The sequence below is a fragment of the Lissotriton helveticus genome, chromosome 3_2 (assembly GCF_964261635.1).
Source record: "Lissotriton helveticus chromosome 3_2, aLisHel1.1, whole genome shotgun sequence".
Lineage (NCBI taxonomy): Eukaryota > Metazoa > Chordata > Amphibia > Caudata > Salamandridae > Lissotriton > Lissotriton helveticus.
Genome location: NC_136062.1, coordinates 28,226,290 through 28,246,781, shown reverse-complemented (window position 1 = coordinate 28,246,781; position 20,492 = coordinate 28,226,290). Strand labels below are relative to the sequence as shown.

Below are 20,492 nucleotides of genomic sequence, written 5' to 3'. Positions count from 1 at the left end.
CCAGATTTCGTCCATTCGATTTTTGGCGGACTTCCCCTGATCTTGGGATTAATTGCAGGAATCCTATTCTTAGTCCTTATTTTTCGTTATGGCAACCCATGTCACAGACAAAACTCTGGCGACAAGAGAAGAAACAATCCTAGCCATTGGATACCGGGACCGGATATCAAAAATCCTGGGACTCTCCCGGCTTAGAGACCTGAACATGACTTGGTTTCTATCATTTCGACCAATGTGGCAAAGATGTGTTTTACCTGTATTAAGGTGTCTGCTATGCGGAGAAGAATGCGTGTTAGACACCTGTCTGACGCTACAATCGGATGCGCCAATGGATGCAGAAACATTGTTGAGCCCGATCAAGGTTCATGCTTTGTGCTGCCCTCAAAGGCTACCAATCCTGATGACGGCATTCGTGGAAGCTTCACCACTGCGATTGATGGGTAGTGAAGTTCAAGATGAAAGCAGCATCGAACAGGTACGACCTTCTGTCAGCAATGCGAATCAGAATGTCAATGGAGACAATCATGCACAAGAATGCATGATTACACCTATTTCCGAGTTAGTAGAACTTTCCCAGGAAGCTGTTGACAGTTTTTTCGAAAGCCTAAATGATATGATGTTCTCACCCGAACAGAAATAGAGACTTTTGAGCAAGCTCGCACACGGCGTTCCCTGAATTCGGCCTTCAACTTTAAATAATAAAGTCACTGGAACTATTTTTCACTCCAGTTCACGGACAGCAACTCTTTCAGAAGCCCCAATTAATTTTTTCGGTTTTTCGGGACACTTATCTTCTGCTTAAAGTAAGAAACTATTCCTAAAGAACTAAGATTTCTATTTTTAGATACTTTATAGACTTTAGCTGCCCGCTGGTATGTTCACAAATATTTTATTCTGTGATGGAATGGTCTCGAAACTTTTTTCTGTATTTAAGAAACCATTTCATGTGTAATTCTCATATACCAAATAAGCAATAATGTATACAAATGCGTGATTACTTTAGCATTATTCCATAGCTTGAGTGCATACAATATATATGTCTGCAAGTTTTCCGTATATTTGAAGAATTTCAAAATGCATTTATGTATTTTGGGGTGGTACGGTATACACACTACTCTATAGTATGTTGTACTATGTTATACTATGCCTAGATTAGTAAATATGTCCATAGTTAGCGTGGAGTGGGTGTCATGTATTCCTATAGGTTCTGAATCGATCCCCCTATTCCTGACCCTATTCTAGTTAAACAAACCAACAAGTTAACTAGCAGTCAGCCCATGAGGCAGAAAACCCCCATGATGCAGATACCGTTATCTGACGCAGTCACACTACGGCACAGGAACGTGTTATCTGATTAGGTCATAACGCTTGCGATCTAATTAGACAAGCGATATTCCTCCAGCCCCTGATAAGGCATACGGAGTTCTCATAACAAATCAAACCTATGACAACCTGGGCAAAACCCTGCGGCCATTGTTTTGATTTCACAGAGAACTTCAGTAAAAGAATGTGCTAACGAGCAAGTCGTATGACATCCTTATTGACGTATCTATGTCCATCCTTACGTCAATCTCGGCACCTTAAAGGTATAAATATTACCGATCTTGCCCTATGCAAACACACGCGTGGTGACGAGACGGAGCAGCCATACTTGCCGAAGCCAATAGCAGAGCAGACCCCGCTGGCAGCAGCCCCGCCTTCCTGACGCGCTGAGAGACGCGCTGCTTTCTCCTGCCGAGAATCCAGCACCGGCGTTTCTGGGTAGCCCTCGCAGGCAGCCTGGAGTGTCGAGACCAGAGAAGGAGATACCATTCCTCATTCATCCTAACTTCCAGGTACAGAACTGAATAACCCCTCACAGAGAATTCTTTAGTTATTCACTTGGCAAAAACAAACTTAACTTAAACTGTAACTTTCTATTCCCGCCCACGTATTAGGCTTAGGTCAGGTACACGGGGTAGGCGTATCTAGAAACACCAGTTGAGCACGTTTAGTCAAATGTATATGTGTATGTAATATATTTTATTCATTTTAAAACATCTTATGGCTTAGAAACCATATCAATGTTTTTACAGTATTATTTTATACTATTGCTTTTAATGTATGCACTTTACCTAGCTATAAGTATTGCAATAATATCGATCCATTTCTCTTGTATGAGAAAAGAGACTGATCAATAAATAACACCTTTTTATTGAACACGCCCGTCTCTTCCTTTTCTCTACATTCTGATGAGACTAAGAATGCACGTACTGACTGAGTAAAATAAATTGCCTTTTGTTCACACGACTCTCGAGATTTACTCTTGATTAGGGGAGAGCAAAGTTGTCATGTTCTATGGTTGTCAGAAACTAAATCCCTTCTTGTCTAATCAGGGAAGTTAAGTCCTCCTTGAACATTCGAGAAAGTTTCTAGTGAACTCTGAGCTAAGCTGGCAAACCCAAAACTTTAAGTCTAGTATCGACAGTAGTAGACCTAGTTAACGTCTGGCCTAGGCCTTTACTGCTGTAGGTATTATTCCAATGCGCAGAGCCTATTGGGATGATAGGAACTACACTACACAAGTACTATCTTACTCGGATACATTACACATGGACATCTCTTTCTACGTCTTACTACTCCATCTAACCCTGCGTGGCAAACACAATCGAAGGATGGAGTTGATGCCCATGCGCACTATCGTCCTAGGGAGGAGTCCCCTATCTTGTGACTACAAAAACTTCTTTCAAGACAAAAACTAAGTGCAAACATCCGAGCCCAACACCAGATGGCGATCTATGCAAAGTATACGAATCTGCAGCTTTACATGCCAAGAACAGATGCATACTGGTAAGTAGTGTTTTCCTTCTGGTACAGACTCCAACTAACTGCATATTCTTCTACGACCCTCCTGCCTCCCTCTTCTGGGCTATTTTACCTAATAAAAGTCCAACTTAGAGTTATGCACACTGGTCACGGTTCATCTGATTTAGGGTTGGCATCTGTGTGTGCGGACGAGTCAGAATGCAACCCATGTCAGTGTTTATGGATGGTGACTATTTAGACCTGTGACGCATCCTGCGCAGAACAGCGTTGATGCTAACCCACTGGCACACCGGGGTCTTTGTGAAGACTTTCCGTATCCTGTGTAATGCCTGGGGGAATATTCAAAAGTGAGGATTCTCTGGTTAGATAAAGTGCCTACCAGACAAGCATTTGCAATGCAATAGGGCTCGCATTAGTAAAGTTTGAGGGATTATTATTGTAAATGACAAAGTTTTTTTTTCAATTTTTTATTTTAACTTGTGGAAAATTCTAACTTTGGCATTTACAATGCTAATAGAGTTAATTAGTGGAAATGTGACACCTTCTGTTTGGACTTGAGCACACATTGCTTCCTATTAAAGATGGCAGTAAATGCACTGTTTTTTATTTAGCTATCTTTGAACAGTACACCGAAGGCTGCAAAAACTTGCACTTATGGTTGAGCGCTACGTTCGCGCGTTTCCTGCCTCTTCATATTTTTGAAGTGATTTCTGTTCACTGAAACCATATCCTGTTTGCGAGTATACAGGGCGGCTTCCTTTACCTAGTTTTTCGAATACCTTAATTTATGTTGAAGTACAGTACTTGAACGTATTGTGATATTGTTTTGTACTTTTTATCTTTAGGCTGACCACTGTGCATGTCGTTAACCTTTGATAGATAACAGGTCATTGTAATACAGCATGTACATTGTATGACTTTGATGTACACTTGTGTGCATTGTCGTCCGGTGGTGTGTATGCCTGGTGAAAGTGTGCACTGATGGCTGTTGGTGTGTGTGTGTGTGTGTGCCTGTTGAAAGCATGCAGTGATGGCCGGTGGTGTGTGTGAGACTGGCCGGCTGGTGGTGTGTGTGTCCGGTGGAAGTGTGCAGTGATGTCTGGTAGTGTGTGTGTCTGGTGAAACTGTGCCTTGGCAGCTGGAGTTGTGTGCCTGTTGAAAGTGTGATTTGATGGCTGTTGGTATGTGTGATATTTGAAATTGTGCACTGTCCTTTTTGTGTTGTATGTCTGATGGCAGCGTGCTTTGACGGCTGGTAGTGTTTGTGGGTGTTAAAAGTGTTGGGTGAGAGTAGCGCTGCATGGGTGAAAGTGTCAGTGAGTGAGTGAGAGTGCACTGCGTGTGTGTGAGTTGTGCTGCGTGTGTGTGAGTTGCGCTGCATGGGTGAGATTTGCGCTGCGTGTGTGAGAGTAGAGCTGCGTGCCTCAAAGTGGCGGTGCGTGAGTGAGAGTGATGCTGAGTGGGTGAGTGGAGCTGCGTGTCTGAGTGGAGCTGCATGGGTGATATTTGCGTTGCGTGGGTGAGATTGAAGTTGCGTGGGTGAGTGGCGTTGCATGGGTGAGTGGCGTTGCGTGGGTGATTTGCTTTAACTGGCTGGGCGTTGCGTGGGTGAGTGGTGTTGCGTGGGTGTGAGTTGCACTGCGTGGGTCTGAGTTGCGAGGCATATGTTAGAGTGGCGCTGCGTGGGTGACTGTGGGGAGTTGCTGGTGTGATAAGGGCACGTACGTGTGCACGTGAGTTGTGCACGAGAGTCACGTTAGAGGGAGCAGAGCGTGATGTGAGTTGGCGTCTGTATTGAGAGATGAAAAAAATGAGAGACCGAGTTAAGGGGGGACAGAAATAATTTAAAAAATATCATTGAATCGAAGGAAAATTACATTTAAGTTGACCTTTTGAAAAATTACGTAAAAATCTAATAAGAAATGGGATTAAGGAAGGAAATTTTCACGACGTGTGAATGTGAAGGGGGGGATGTGTTTTAAGGTGTGGTAAGTGTCTTTGCGCGCAGTACATCAAATGTACCAAAATAATGAAACTTTCCTCTTAGATTTTGATGCAAGTACGTAAACAGCAAAGACCAAGTCGGGAAACAACATTTACAACGTCTGATGTGACTGTGGAAGTTCCGTCGTTTCCTGTCCTTGAGTTCCTATTTGCGATTCACAGGGGATGTCTGGCAAGAGATAAGAATCTTTATAGCTCAACTTAAAGCACGCCAGTATCCTGGTGTGGTTTCGTGACCGACGTCCCCATCCCTCCCTTAAAAACATGATGTCCCACCCACACATTCGCAGCTGATGTTTGCGTCTCACAGGGGATGCCCGCCAACAGATAAGAATCTTAATGGCTGAACTGAGAACACTCCAGTCTCCTGCTGTGGTTTTGTCAACACACTCCCCCAGGCCTCCCTTTGAGAAAAAAAAACATGATGGACCACACAATTGTAGATTTATTTTGTGTTTGTTTGTTACAAATGTTCAGTGGTTAAGAGGACATAGTGAGTAGGTCTAATTTTTTTTTTTTTAAAGAATATTATGAACACACTGTGAAGGTTTTGTGCATCAGAGTAGGGATGTGGCTGTGGCTATGGGTAGTGTGTGAAACGAGACAAAGTGTGACGCCAGAGAATGTTGGGGGAGAAAGTCTGCGAGTCAGACAGACGGCCGTGAAATGTGACATGATACGACTGCAGCAGGGCCTGTAAAAATAGAGGTTGCTTGCCAACTCTGCTATTATATTTTTAAATCCCACAAGTGGGTGGTGTAAAGCTGTACTGCATTGACATTTATGCCATTTCTTCACGTCGTGTGCTCTACTACTGTGGGCTCACTAAAGCACAACTATGCGAATTAATTTGACAAAAGGAGAACACATGCAGAGAGGGAGGGCTGGGTGGCATGCTCTCACATCTTAAGTGCCAAAATTGCGAGCAATAATAAAAAGTGGCGTTGCGTGGGTGAGAGTAAAGCTGCATGGGTGAGTAGCGCTTCATGGGTGAGTGTGGCGCTGCGTGGCTGAATAGAGCTGCGTGGGTGAGATTGGCGTGCATGGATGAGTGGTGTTGCGTGGGTAACTGGACTTGCGTGGGTGTGATTTGCGCTGCGTAGGTGAGAATTGGGCTGCGTGGGTGAGAGTTGCGCTGTATGAGTTGGGTTGTGTGAGTGAGTGGCGTTTTGTGAATGAGTGGCGTTGCGTGGCTGAGTGGGGTTGCGTGGGTGAGAGTGAAGCTGCATGGGTGAGTAGCGCTTCATGGGTGAGTGTGGCGCTGCGTGGGTGAGTAGAGCTGCGTGGGTGAGATTGGCGTTGCATGGCTGAGTGGCGTTTGTTCATATTAGCCGTTTTTGAACAAGAAATACTTTATTTAGGTGCTTGAAGCAAATGGAGGACAAAGAACTAACTGTGACTCTCGAGGTGCATTTCATTAGTGCGCACTGTGGTTACAGCAGAGCCGGGAAGCGAGGCAGGGCCTGAGGCCCTGAATAAGTGACGGGAGTCCAGTAGCATGTGGTTACAGCAGAGCCGGGAAGCGAGGCAATAAAAGGGTGCACGGATTAAGCGAGGCAGGGCCTGCGGCCCTGAATAAGTGACGGGCATCCAGTAGCATGTGGTTACAGCAGAGCCGGGAAGCGAGGCAGGGCCTCCGGCCCTGAATAAGTGACGGCGGGGGGCGGGGCAGCGGAAGCCTTTGATCGTAGCTTCAATTGTGGATGTGGTAGCGAAGCCTTTGATGTGCCAAATGCTGCTGGCAAGGGGAAGGATCGTGCAAGCTCGTCCACGAGGAGCTTGTCACGTGATTCTATTTCTCGTGAACTGTTGGTAATCCGGCTTGAAGAGAGCCAATCAGCTGCCTGAATAGAGCCTTTGGGGAAAGAAGCAGATCAGCGACATAAGGGCTCACCCCTGTTTTCTATTTCTGCGAAATAGAAAAGGGGCGAGCCCTAAAAAAGCATTACCGAAGGGTGAGAGTGTTGTTTTTGGTGGCTCTTGATAATTAGGATGCCAGTGGGTCTCGATAAACTCCTTTGTGACCCTAATTGACCTTAGTCACGGACTACTCCCAATAGTACTGGCTATCTGTGTAGATTGTAACACTCAATCCATTGACTAAGTAGTATGCTCTTGTAATTGCAATCAATTCTGCTACGCTTGCTAAAGTTATATTACACAAGTATGATGCTTTCACAATATATGCTATTGTACAAACTTTATATGCTGCTGGAAGGGTTCCTTATTGATGTATTCATCGAGAACCATCCACAGGTAACGTCAAATCAACCGCTAAAGCGCCGGGATGCTCCGTGGAGTGACCGTGCGCTATAGAAGCACAAAATTAACATAACATCCAGGATGTCTGTTCTTGAATGGGTGCACAATACAGTCATGGTCACTTTAATTTATTTGATCACCAGTCCTCTCCTTTGGCAATGGTAGAACTGTTGTAGGGTTCAGGGCATTCCAACGCTTAATTAAAATCTTTTCAACAATTGCCCAAGAAACTGCTTCAATTAATTTGCATATATGTACTAAGTTGTAAGTCAAGGGAGAATCTAATATAAGTCAAAGAGGAGCCCTACATAAAGACAGCTTGGTCAAAAAGCAGAGAAAGGCTATTTATAAAGTCAGATAAAAGTCCAATACGGAGACTTCTCAATTTGAAAGCAACAAAAAGGTTTGCCTTCTAAGAATAAATCAAATAGCAAACTGTCATGGAATCTGCCTTCTTGGAAGCAAGCAAAAGGTCTGACACACATACCAAAGTCAAAGTTTAATATGTTTTGGCTCTCAATGAGGGCCACATAAAAATAAACACACAAATATACAACATTAATTACAGAAAAATCACAACAGGATAGGAAGGAAACACTACTTGTCTACCGGTAAAGCGATCATCAAACCTCTCCCTATACATCATTAATAAATATCTAAAAACCCTTTAAAAAAATTAAAAATTCTGAAACAAAACATTTCATTTGGAGGGCAGTAAAGTGCATGGAAAAACGTTTTTACATTTAGGATTCCTAGTTGTAGACAAATTGGTTTTATCCATTTATAGCGCAATGGGCGCAATGCGGGACAAATAAACAAGACATGGTTACGATCTTGTACAGCATTATTACAGAGATTACATTTTGGCGATACCCCATACCATTTCGCTAAAAGGAGATTTAGTGGAAGCAGATCATGTCTTAAAAGGTACCATAACCTACGGACTCTATGAGGAATATTCCAAGTTAGGTATTGTTGGGCCAGTTTTGGTATATATGTTTTTACCAATGATTCCCTTTCTTTTTGCCTTGGTTGGGCAAGTATATCCAATTTATAACAGAGTTCCCAAGATGCACATTTTAATTTAAACTTTAGCTCGGCCGGTGAGAGTAAGAATAAGGTGCATTCATCTAATTCTAACAGAGATACTGCTTTTCTAAAGTTTTTTACTAACAAAGAAAACTCGTTAAAGTTGCCCAAGAGTTCCTTTTTAATGGCTTCTCGTAAGGAACCCGGTTTACCTCTGGCCAGACAGGCTACCCATCTTACGAGGGCTACCAACCCCTGTACCCAACAGCTTCGGAGTCCGAATTCCAGCCTGCATGAAGATGCAGAACACGCTGTATTAAGGGAAGAAATTTTTCTTAGTACCTTTCCTTCCATTTTTTGCAGAAAACCCCATTGTTTCAACTCCACTAATTCAATTCCGTATAGTAGAGTTGCAGGTATCTTTGCCCTAAATACATCCAAAAAGAGTGAGAAATGTCTCTTCCCTGTCGCATTGTATAGAGAACATAACCCCATGCCATGGGCCAATGCTTTTCGTGAGTTGTGTTCAATGTGGGGATTCTCACTAAGGTTTGCTGAGATTATTTTGCCTAAGAAGGTGTAGGTTTTAACCACCTCTAGTTTTTGTCCACCTATGGCCCAGCTATAGCTTCCAGACCTACATTTTTTCTTTCCAAAGATGCACATGATTTTACTTTTCGATATATTAATTTTCATGTGATGTGCTTCAGCAAATTGATTCAATGCATGTAGACGATTAGACAAACCCTTCGGGGTTAAATCTAAAACAAGTATGTCATCCGCATACATTAGAACCGATATGGATGACCCTCCAATTGTCGGGGCTAATCCCTCACAAACTGCAATGGAAGATGGTAGGTCTGCCGTATATAGTGAAAACAATATAGGGGCCAGTATGCATCCTTGTTTTAACCCGTTCTGAGAAGGGATAGATTGAGAAAGACCCCTTTCTCCGCCTTGTAGCACCTTACACCACGTGTTCGAGTGAAGAGACTTCACTAATTCAAGTAAATACACTGGCATACCCAATACAGCCAGCTTTCTCCACAGCGTTGGACGGTCCACCTTGTCAAACGCTGTGGAGAAATCGATAAATGCTGCATATATGCCACCACCTCGAACACGTACATATTTGTCCACAATCACCTGCAATAATGTCAAGTTATCTAGAGTTCCATGCTCTTTGCGAAATCCCGTTTGTTCCATAGGTAAAATACCATTTGTTTCTGCCCATTCAGTTATTAACATTAAAAGACATTTGGCGAAAATTTTTCCTATCGAATCCAATAGAGCTATTAGACGATAATTCATAGGCTTATCTCGTGCACCCTTTTTATATATGGGGATTAATATACTTCCCCTCCAAGAGTCGGGGACTGATCTAGATATAAAGCATGCTTGAAACACTGGGAGAAGAATCCTACTCCAGGAAGTGACGTCTTGCTTAATTATTGACATAGGCAATTCGTCCGGCCCCATTGCTCCGGAAGAGCGCATACTCTTTATCACGGTAGCTATGGATTTCTCGGTGGGGAGTTCTATTTTATGCTCACTATTTGAGGCTGGGTCCCATTTATCCCCACTGTACCGTTAGGTGCATATAAGCTAGATACGAATATTATCCAGACATCTTCCGCAATAGAGATTGGGGTGGGGGTTGTTATTGCTCCACATCCCTTCCCTATTATGGACCAGAAATCTCTAGATTTGTTAAAGGCCGAAGCCTCTCTTAACCTAATCCAGAGAGAATCTTCGTTTTCTCTTTTTAACTTAAATCTCAATCTAACCCTCCTTCTTTTTAGTAAGGCTAACTTTTGCTCGTTTTCATTAGATCTATTAAGGTACTGTTGCCTCACCAATTTGTTTATCTCCTTGTTTAGGCTTAGTAGTTTACTAGGAGAGAAGTGGAACTTTTTAGAATTACCAGTTTTCTTAGCTATCTTGGTAAGTTTTTTTATAAGATTTTCGAGGTGTAAAAATTCCATACCCTGCCATTCATCTAATTCTAGTAACGTTTTGGCAAGGATATTTTGTACATCCTTCATAGAGAGAGTTTTCCAGAAGCATCTTCCAGATTTACAATTAATAGAAACTCCTCTATTCACTAGAGACCAAGAATTAGTTTCTGGAGGAGTTATTGAGACAGTTATGTTGATCATTTTATGGTCGCTCAAGGAAGAGTGAGTGATCACCATATCTCGGATAAGAGTGAACGTATCATAGTCCGTGATTACATAGTCCAAAATAGACTTACCCCTAAATGACCCATGTGTAAAGTTAGCGGGAGTGTCAGAAGGCATCCTACCGTTTACGATAAGCCCCTCTAAGTGGCTAAGTTCCTCAAGCAATATCTTTCCTCTTTTATTAGTTTTTATTTTCGTTGGAAAGAGTGCCTGAGGTATATTATATGCTTCTTCCTTAGGTTTGTTTCTAAACATGTCTATACTTAAGTTAGACACTTTGCTATTTAAATCACCCACAAGTAAAATATAGGGGGGGTGGTCGAGCTCTAGTAATTGTTTAATATAAGAGAACATTCGCTTTAGGACAGAATTAAAAATGTCTTCAGGTGGGATATATACATTTAAAATTATAAATGAAGACCGTCTACCCACTGTCGTTAGATTATTAATAGTTATTGATTGGAATAGATTACTAGTGTCCGTATAATGGGAAAATTGCCATTGAAAAGAATTAGATAACAAACAGGCAATTCCACCTTTTGCATGGCCTTTTTTAGATGGAGTAGCGGGGGCCTCCAGGACAAAATAATCTTTCCCTCCATATAGGAGATTTTTACACCATGTTTCCTGAATACATAGCACATCTGCGTTCAAAGAAAGTAAAAAATCAAGTTTCTCTGGGCAATTATGCAGGCCTGCAGCATTCCAAGAGACAATTTTTAAATGACTGTTAAAGATGTTGGAATAGTCGTGAGTTATTCGATGTATTATTTGTTAAAACTCCTGGTAACCAATTCCACATCTGATTGTCTTCTGTTAGAGGAGTATCAATGTTATCAGGGAGAGGGAGTACCTGAGAGACCATTCGTTTACCTCTAGAGACCCAGATTTGTAGATCTTTATTACAAATAGATGGGTCTTCCTGCCTAGCACCCAACTTTGTATTTCTTTCTCTAGAGAAAATACACTGTCCATTATTAACAATTGGTAACACATCAATCCCTCTACGTTGAAATACTTCCGCTTGTTGGAATACAAGATTAGCAATTATTTTAGAGTAAAATTTTACCCTTACTTGTTGCCCATTTTCAGATCTTATTGGTGAAACCAAATCAATATCATTTGACAGAATGAGTTTTAAACTTTCAATTTCTTTAAAGCCATTAAGCAACCAAGATCTGTTCAATTTTAGATCTGAATCGAATAAGGGAAGAAAATCCAATGTCAAAGTATCCACACATATAGTAGGTGCTTTCAAAGGCAGAATAAATGAACTCTTAACCACTTCAGGTTGGGGCCGGAAAGTAGATGCAGATGGATTAAGTACCCTTGTTACTATAGGCGTGTTTCTTATATCCTCCACAACTGATACTTGGGGTTCTAGTACATTTACCACAGAGCATGGAGCTACCCCATTCATAGTACCTTCAGCGGGGGTACCTTCCAATACATTGTTACTAATGCAACCCACTACCTCTTTGGCGGGAGTCTCCACTAGTATACTATCTGCACTGTCTATAACATCAGGCACTTCAGGTATGTGTTTTTGGAAAATAATTTGCCTCTGTCTTTTCTTTTTGTATTTACGAAGCACCTTCCTATTTTTCCCTTTACCACATACCAGAAAGACACCCATTTATTGTTTCAGAGAAGTGAAAAACGACATTCGACATGGCTTGAAGTGGTTTCACAAATACTGTACTTCTAAAGATACATTACATAAACAAATTAACATCATAGAACTTGTGGTATGTAAACTAAGTTACTTTAAGGAGCAACTACATTATTCATAAATATTATTCCCACATTTCAACTCCTAGAAGAATTTAAAGGGTCATCATCAGAATGAAAAACACTTTTGCAGAGCTTACAAGTACATCTGAATTGAATTGGAAAGCGCTATCCAGAATGAGGCACGCTCAACTCTCCAAAAGTGTTTTTCATCCTGATGACCTTTTAAATCCTTGTATAGGTCGAAATGTCGTTGACCGTATTGGGCACAAAGACAGTTTAATTCACAAGTTGGTCAGTTAGGAATTGTGGATATATAATAATTGATCCAATCATTACAACAGTCACTGATTCCAATATGTATTAGCTCTTTAGCTGTCCTCATTATTGTATGTTGCCTAATTTACTAACACGCTCTCATTTATATTACTATACAAACTTTTACTGTGTCATAACTTAATTTCACAGAGCACTATTTTCATTTATTATGGACTATTGTACAGAAACGTACATGTTAAGGTTTAATGCACAGAATCTAGGTCTCTGGTTGTTTACATTCATTGGTATGTTCGATTGGATTTTCTGAAATCAGTGAGTGATAGTGGGCCTCACCACTAAATTCAAGTGGTAGATATGGTACCCTGTACTGAACTGGCAGATTTCTATAATGGTGAATCTAATAGCTAGACCTCAGAACTTCTGTGAGTCCCTCCAGCAATACCCAATTAGAACTGAAGAGGACAACATCACGTAATACATGCACTAACTATCAACGCTAGAGAAATGTACACAAGATAATCAGGAGACGCAGAGCATCTAGGAATAATGCTCAAAGCAACTAGGTTAAACAAAATTAGAGAACCAGGAATGGTCAAATTAATACATTTGGTTAAACTGAGTATACGATAACTATCACAAAGAGTGGAGTATACTGTCATGTTGGTTGCTTCAAATATGTTAAGCGATTATGCTAAATCAGAAATTGTGAAAACTCTGAATAATATTTAATATGTAACATCACTTTTTCCAGGCTGTTAAACATTTTAAACGGCAACATAGCATTTAAGACTTAAACTAATTTGCAATATTCTTTTTTGTCAGGTGCTGTTGTGGTCGCCTTGTAAGACAGCATGCTTGTTTTACTGCAAGTGTTGCTATGAAATATTCAGATGTGAAACTGGGTGAAAATTTAAATCAAGAAATTGAAGAATGGTCTGTAGAGAAGCACACAGAAGAAAGTCCAACAGACGCCTATGGTGTCATTAACTTTCAAGGTGGTTCACATTCATACAGAGCAAAGGTATGTCCAAATATATGATTGATGGGAATAATAACGTAAATTGTTATTTTCTCTCTACCTGTTTTGAAAGACAACACAGCAGCATTGAACAATCCTTCATAAGAGTTGCAACCAGCGGCTGGAATTCCTTGGCTGACCCAATGAAAGACCCAACAAAGTCGCCGGGATTTCAGGAGTCTATTGAAAACCCACATATGTCATTGTCACCCTATCCTATTGGATTTTTCCTGCCATCTTCCAGGTTTGTCTTTTATAGTATTCTTCTTTCTTTTCTCGCCTTCAGACGCGTATCTGGAACTCGACTCCACAAATGTATCATCACCCCACCCGCAAACAACCGGGTTTGTACCTTGCAGGGGGACTGTCACAAACAAATGTCTGTTACAGACGTGTGGGTGCACGCCAACAGCATCCCGCTTTGTAAGTGACTAAGGTGTCTTATAAGAGACTTCCAGGTGTACTGATGTCAGTTCCTTTCTTTCTGTGCCTTCAGATAAGTACCTTAAGATCTACTTGTCTCATCTTTAAGTATTATTCATCAAATTTTACAAGTGTGCAACGGAAATAAATCACCCCCACCAAACCAACATGGTTTGGACCTTGTAGGGACTGTCGCTAACAAATGTCTGTGACAGATCCCCATGTGGTATGCCTGTGGTGCCCCGAGTCTGAACACAACCCCTGGTTGAACCCAAAGGTCGTACTTACCTGCAAGGTGAAATTCTATCACCAAGCATCAGAAGACTCCACACTGTGATTGGTCGAAGTTTAAAGGAATGTCCTGTTCCCACTACTAAAGTCATTAACCGAGCAGGTCCTCGTTGTGGTTAAAGTCTTCGGCTAAGTCCAAAAAGAAGCACAAGAAATCAAAGTGAGTCAGCCCCTTCACGCCACACTGGAACTCCGAAGGCTTGAGGGAGGGTGTCAGCTTGCATCTTGGTCTCACGATCGATCTCCTGAAGAGCAGATTCAGAGGTTGGTTCAGGTGCAATACAAATTTCTCAGTCTTTCGGTGACATTACATGCAAATGGAAGTCTTTACAGAGGCCATACTGAACATATTTGACACACCTCCAGCTACCCCTCTAGCACTTCTTCGGCTCACAAGAACCAGCAGAGGCCTACAGTTGAAGTCCCGTTGAGGGTTCAGCCTTGGCACAGTCTTTGTCTCGTGAACTGGTTATGGCTTCGGCACCAGCTTCGGTGCAGACTTCTGTTCCAATGCCACTCCTTTTGCTGGTTACTTTCACATCACCGCCTGAAGACGAGCCATTGCCTTTCGTGAGGACCATTGCAGTTATGCAGCAGGAGAGGACCAAATTATGTGGCAGGGTTTACTAAAATATGTGTCAAGAAAAGTCAAATTATGCTGCATAAAGCAGCACATTTTTTTGTAGCATTACCTAATTATTTTGTATATGCTCCTGAATGCTTGAAACTGTCTGGTAGTCCGTTTCAGAACTTAGTGGCTTATATTCAGAAAGCAATGGCTCCTTACTATTTCTTATAGTAAGGTTGTGAGATAAATAGTGATGCAAGCTGGGAGCATGGTGTCTTTTTATGTACTTCTTACATTCAACAGCTATAGTGGTCCTTTTCCTCCTTGGGTACCCTGTAGAGAATGCAGAGTGCCTTGAACATTGCTTTTTAAGATGTAGGCAACACATAACTGTGCCTGACTTGAAGATCAGGATGGAGGGGATCACAGGAATAGTATTGGTTTGTGGGAACACTTTAGAGACCTTAATTTGGACCCATGAAGCTCTTGGTGGAAAACTGATTTAAAATATCCTGCCTGAAGCTACGTCAGCTGATATTTTCTTCTACCCAACGTGAAGCCTCAGACCAACCAATTATTCCTAGGGTCTTAAAATTTAGAGATCAGGAATACATCTGATCAGATGCCAGGAAATCATAATTTTTGTTATAATAACTAAAAGTTTAATGTCGATCCAGACTTAGTACTTGCTGCCCATTGAGCTTGCAGGCAGCTTGACTGTTTAAAAAAAAAAAAGCTTTGATAGCTAAATATCTCACCTACGCCATGCTTCACTGTGGTAAAGTTAAAATCATGGTTGAGGATATGCCGCATTCTTCCCCGATGTCAGAGCAGTAGTGTTATACATGGAAAAGCTGAAGGGAAATGCTGCCTGTGTTTCTTCAAATCCGTTCGCCAACTACTCTGACTAGGGAATCCATGATCATCTTCCTCTGTTTTACACTTGCTTGAGCGTTTGTTTTTAATATACTGTGAATATATCAGTGATTGGATCCCGAACAAGATGCAACAGTTGTGAATGATGATGTGCTGTGAAGGATGCATTGGGATAGCAATGTATGACTGAAGTGACTGGATGCAGTGTAGGAACGTTTGCACCCGTATGTCCTGGAAAGGGTCAGATGGACTGTTGGGATAGAAATGTTGCCTGCATGGTGTACAAGTGTGTTCCCATTTCTTGAATGCTAGACTGCAGGTATTTAGTATTGTGGTTTTTGATTTTGTCTAGTATGTGTGCTAAGGCCTAGTGAGATCCTTTAATCAGTAGAGGCACACCAAACATGCGTCCTGTCAGTAACCATGAATTACCATCCTGGTTATTGGTTTAGCATGCAGGGTGGAAGTGCCAGCGCGACCAGACCCAAGTCATCCTTGTGGCTCCGGATTGGGCACTAAGATACTGGTATCCCGAGCTACTCAGCATGGCGATCAATCCCCCGATCCGACTGCCTCTCCGGGAGGATTTTCTGTCGCAGCACCAGGGGACGGTCCTCCACCCGAACCTGTCCAGCCTCCACCTCCATGTGTGGAGATTGAGCGGTGACAGTTGACAGCCTTCGATCTTACTCCCAAAGTCTGTGATGTCATTCTGGCAGCCAGGCGTCCCTCCACTAAGACGGTATACGCCAGCAGGTGGAACAAATTTGTGGCATGGTGCACAGCAAAGGCTGTGGATCCCCTCTCTGCCGCTCTTTCTGAGGTCCCTCTGTTTCTGCTTTCTTTGGCCCAGCGAAGCTCTGCTCTGGGCACTATCAAAGGTTATCTTTCGACCATCTCCCCCTTTCTACGGCTTCCAGATCAGCCTTTTCTTTTTAAATCTCCGGTTGTTGACCGTTTCCTGAAAGGCATTACGCACACATTTCCTCCTGTGCCTTTCATAATGCCTCAATGGGACTTAAACCTTGTTTTGACAGATCTGATGTGCGCTCCCTTTGAGCCCCTTCATAACTGTCCTTTGCGTCTTCTCACTCTCAAGACTGCTTTCCTGGTAGCTATCACCTCTGCCAGAAGAGTGAGTGAGCTCCAGGCTCTGGCTTCCAAACCTCCTTTCCTTTCTGTTTATCCGGGCAAGGGGGTTTTAAGTACCCGTCCTTCCTTCTTGCCAAAGGTTGTCACGCCCTTCCACATCGGGCAGACCATCACTTTGCCCAACTTCTTTCCGCCTCCGCATTCTTCAAAATAGGAAGGGAGGCTCCACCGTCTGGACTCAAAATGTGCGCTCATTAAATCTGAAGCGCACACAACTGTTCCGAGTGGATGACTAACTCTTTGTTGGATACGTGGGCGCCAAAAATGGTTGGGCTGTGCACAAACGTACCATCACTCAGTGGGTTGTTATGCGCATAAAAGCATGTTACGTGTTGGACAAGAAGGAGCCTCCTGTGAGGCTGCGTGCCCATTCTACCAGGGCAACAGCAGTCACTACTGCCTTGGGACGCGGCGTTCCCTTGCAGGACATTTGTCAGGCAGCTACGGGGGCTTCACTGCACACATTTACCAAGCATTACTGACTTGACAGTCAAGTCCGGAGAGACGGCTTCTTTGGCCGTTCTGTTCTCCATGACTTTCTGGTGTAATCTTGTTCGCAGACCCACGACCTGGGTTGGTGCTGGGGTATCTATTCTAAGGTAAGGAATCTATGACTAACGTGTCTTTCAGATGCACGAGTTACTACTTGTGTAAAGATTTATCTGTAAGAGACATTAGTTAGTGATAGATTCTTTACCGCCCCACCCATCCTCCCCGTTCTGCGAACTAATTTCCAGGGTTAAGGTCATCCTTTTCAGGGCCCTAGTTTCATGGCATCAGTGGTCAGTTGCTTGCATGGCTCTGCGTTCCTGGTACGGAAAGTCGTGTACAGAACAGATGTCCGCGTGCATGGGTGGCGCCTTAGTAGTCTCCGTGATGTCATCTCGGCGCTTACGACCCCAGTGACAGACGCGGAGCCGCACGACGCCACCTACCGACACGCAGGGGTACTGCGGACGATAAACTTTCTGGATCTTGTCTGACGGCTGGGGATATTTTAAGGTAAGGAATCTACAGTGAGCATCACTTGGGATATGTGATTAATCTACTGATCCTTCAGCATCAGAGCAGGATGCGATGCCATGTGCCAGGAGCGTCTCTTGTTGAACATTTTGTCAATCAATGCCACACACCAGACCAAATGAAATGGCTTGTACTGGAAAAAGCAGACCTGGGTCCGAGAGGAGGTGACATCAGCTCCATTCTAAATATAAGAGAATCCAAATGGACTCCATTATCAATGGGCTGAATGAACAGGATACCAGTAATGCCCAGCTGGCAAGTCTAAGTATACAATAGACTCCCCAAACAATGATGTTTGTCCCACCATGAGCTGTCCTTGCAAAGGCCACCCTTTATATCCCTAGGTGGCTCGCACAATAGCATTGTTAGACTATCATGTGAACCCTGGACTAGTCGGTTATTTGTCAAGTATGCACTTACGATATTGACTTTTCATTTCTGATTAATTAACTGGCATTTCTGCCTGTCATGTTGGCCACCAGGATTTGGCTCAACATGCATACGCCAAGTCGTAGACTGATGAACCCTGTATTACATGTATAGGAGATGTGTTTATGAACCCTGTACAAGTTGGTCATTTGCCATGTATGCACTTATGAAGTTAACTGTTCACTTCTGGTTAAGTAATTGCCATTCCTGCTCGTTATGTTGGCCTCCAAAATCTCGCTTAACTTGCATATGCCAATTCATAGACTGATGAATCTTGTATTAAATGCATAGGAGATGTTTTTTATTACCGCTTTTTAAAGCACCTACACCATTTGTATGTATGAACAATGGAATATATGACCTTAGTGTACGGGACAATAGACCCACGAGATGTCTCTGTTATGCTTTGGGAGATGTTCTCCACCAAAAGAAGCCACATTTTAGATGAATTATTGTTCCTCTATCCACATTGAGGCCCTACGCAGACATATGTGCGATACACGAGTATTCCTCTACAACCGCCAATCATTTGCAAACACCACTCTAATCCCTACAATGCCGATATTACATATATCCCACTCACACAACTGGTTACCATATTTTCTGAGTCTTTTTTCACTTTTGACTATCTTTTGACGCATCACGCAGAGTGTGAAACTGCACGCTTGTAGCGTAGCTTTCTCCGTATATCTGACAACATTGCGCCGAGTACAGGCTGTTCCCAAGACGCTGTCAAGTTGCCGACCAGGTAAGATACCTTTAGCACCCTGCTTGTGTGCTCGACAATCTGTTCACGGCCCTCTACGACACGACTGCTCCATCGATTTAGGCACTAGCACACCAGTATTTTATTTCAATTTTTTCAATTAATTTGTCTCTTTTTAACATTCACAAACAAGATTAGAATATTAACCTCTATGTGTGGTGGTGTGTCAAACGGCTTATCACATTTAGGTCACCCGCCTGTTCTTTTCAACTAAGCTGTTTTTCGTTTCACGGCAACCGCCCTATGCGCAGTGCTCTCATGCACATGCCGGAACCTATCCTTCTAGTAGTCTTAGCCGTCAACAACTACTCCTTCGAGCCCGCGACCACAACGATGGGCACACTAATGAGCATCTTGGTACAACAACTCAGTCACAACTGTTTTTAATGTTCATTGGTCACGACACAACGAGTGTGTCTGTGTGCCATTTTAGCTCTAGTACATTGGGATACTTCCCACTCCCGGCGAGCTCATTAAACTTACCCGAATGCAATCGTCACCCTTGCAATGGCAGACTACATTGCGTCTGCATGAAAGTTGATAGGGAATGTGGGACTTAATTTCTAGACTCCAGTGACGCTATAATCATTTTAAGATTCATCCCGGATATAGCACTCTGTTCTTGTCTCTTCTCAAGTACTTACCCGATTTCTTTCATTAATTGGTTTCTTAGCTGGTTTCTTCTATCCTCCCCAGATTCATTCAGTGTACTGCCTTTGATTGACTCAGGCTTGTTTTCATTCATATTGAATTTCGGGACTATGATGCCCTCCAGAGAAGAAATCCCTTGACAGATTGGAACTTTGCACGCCGTACACGCACATTCAGTAAGTGCGCAGCGGTTTCCTTCATTTTGGAATTTGCCCTTTTTACGCCCTTTTCATTTTGGTTAATGGTCACCTTTATTACACAGGTGACACATCACTCCTATCAACACATTATACTTTGAAGAGCCACGGAGACCCCTTTTTTCTCAATAATTGATCTCTGAGAGAAACCTTCCCCTTCAGCCGCAACACTTATGGTAATTTTATGTAACTCTGTCCAACTCCATGGGACTCTGTTGTAGTTTTGTAGTTTATAGTCTGGTACTGATACACTGTCCCTCTTTTTAGGTGCACCAAGCTCTTTTCACTTCACATTTGTCCTGAGGAAGACCCCGGCAGTAAGGTTCAAGATACCTACGGATATAGGAGTCGAAACGTCGACTTTAGAACATCTGCCAATACCCAATCGACAGTGATATATAAACTGTGATCTCATGTGTTATATGGCAAATATGTATGTGGACTTTGACTACCCGTTATATGACCAATATATACCAAAACTGCTTGTGATATGTTTGTCACCGTCACCAAACTCTCCTTCCCATCACTTACTTTCTAACTCTCCCTTCCCCGTTCCCCCTGGGCACCACTCATGTGAATTTGATGCCTTGTTTGGTTTGTTCCTACGATTTTTCATAAAAATGCATCCCCAATTTGATTAAATAACATTGGTCGAACATTACTGTTTTCTCTCTCATTCGATAATGTTGAATGTCTATTTTCTTTTTTTATGTATTTAAATTTTTCTCCCTTCCATGTGAAAGCCAGTAATACACTGGAACCACTTTAATATATATAATCTACTGTTTGATCAAGGGTCCCTGAA

At 42.6% G+C, this 20,492-nt stretch overlaps 1 protein-coding gene across 1 annotated transcript in view; it reads left to right on the top strand.

Annotated features, from left to right (window-relative positions):
* The window catches only part of LOC144826435 (transient receptor potential cation channel subfamily M member 7-like), a 2,236,140-nt gene that overhangs the window by 361,356 nt on the left and 1,854,292 nt on the right, over positions 1–20,492 (top strand). Inside the window, exon 4 of the mRNA XM_078684762.1 lies at positions 13,116–13,314. Within this exon, the coding sequence (XP_078540888.1) occupies positions 13,116–13,314 (199 nt within the window). The remainder of the gene's footprint in view (positions 1–13,115; positions 13,315–20,492) is intronic.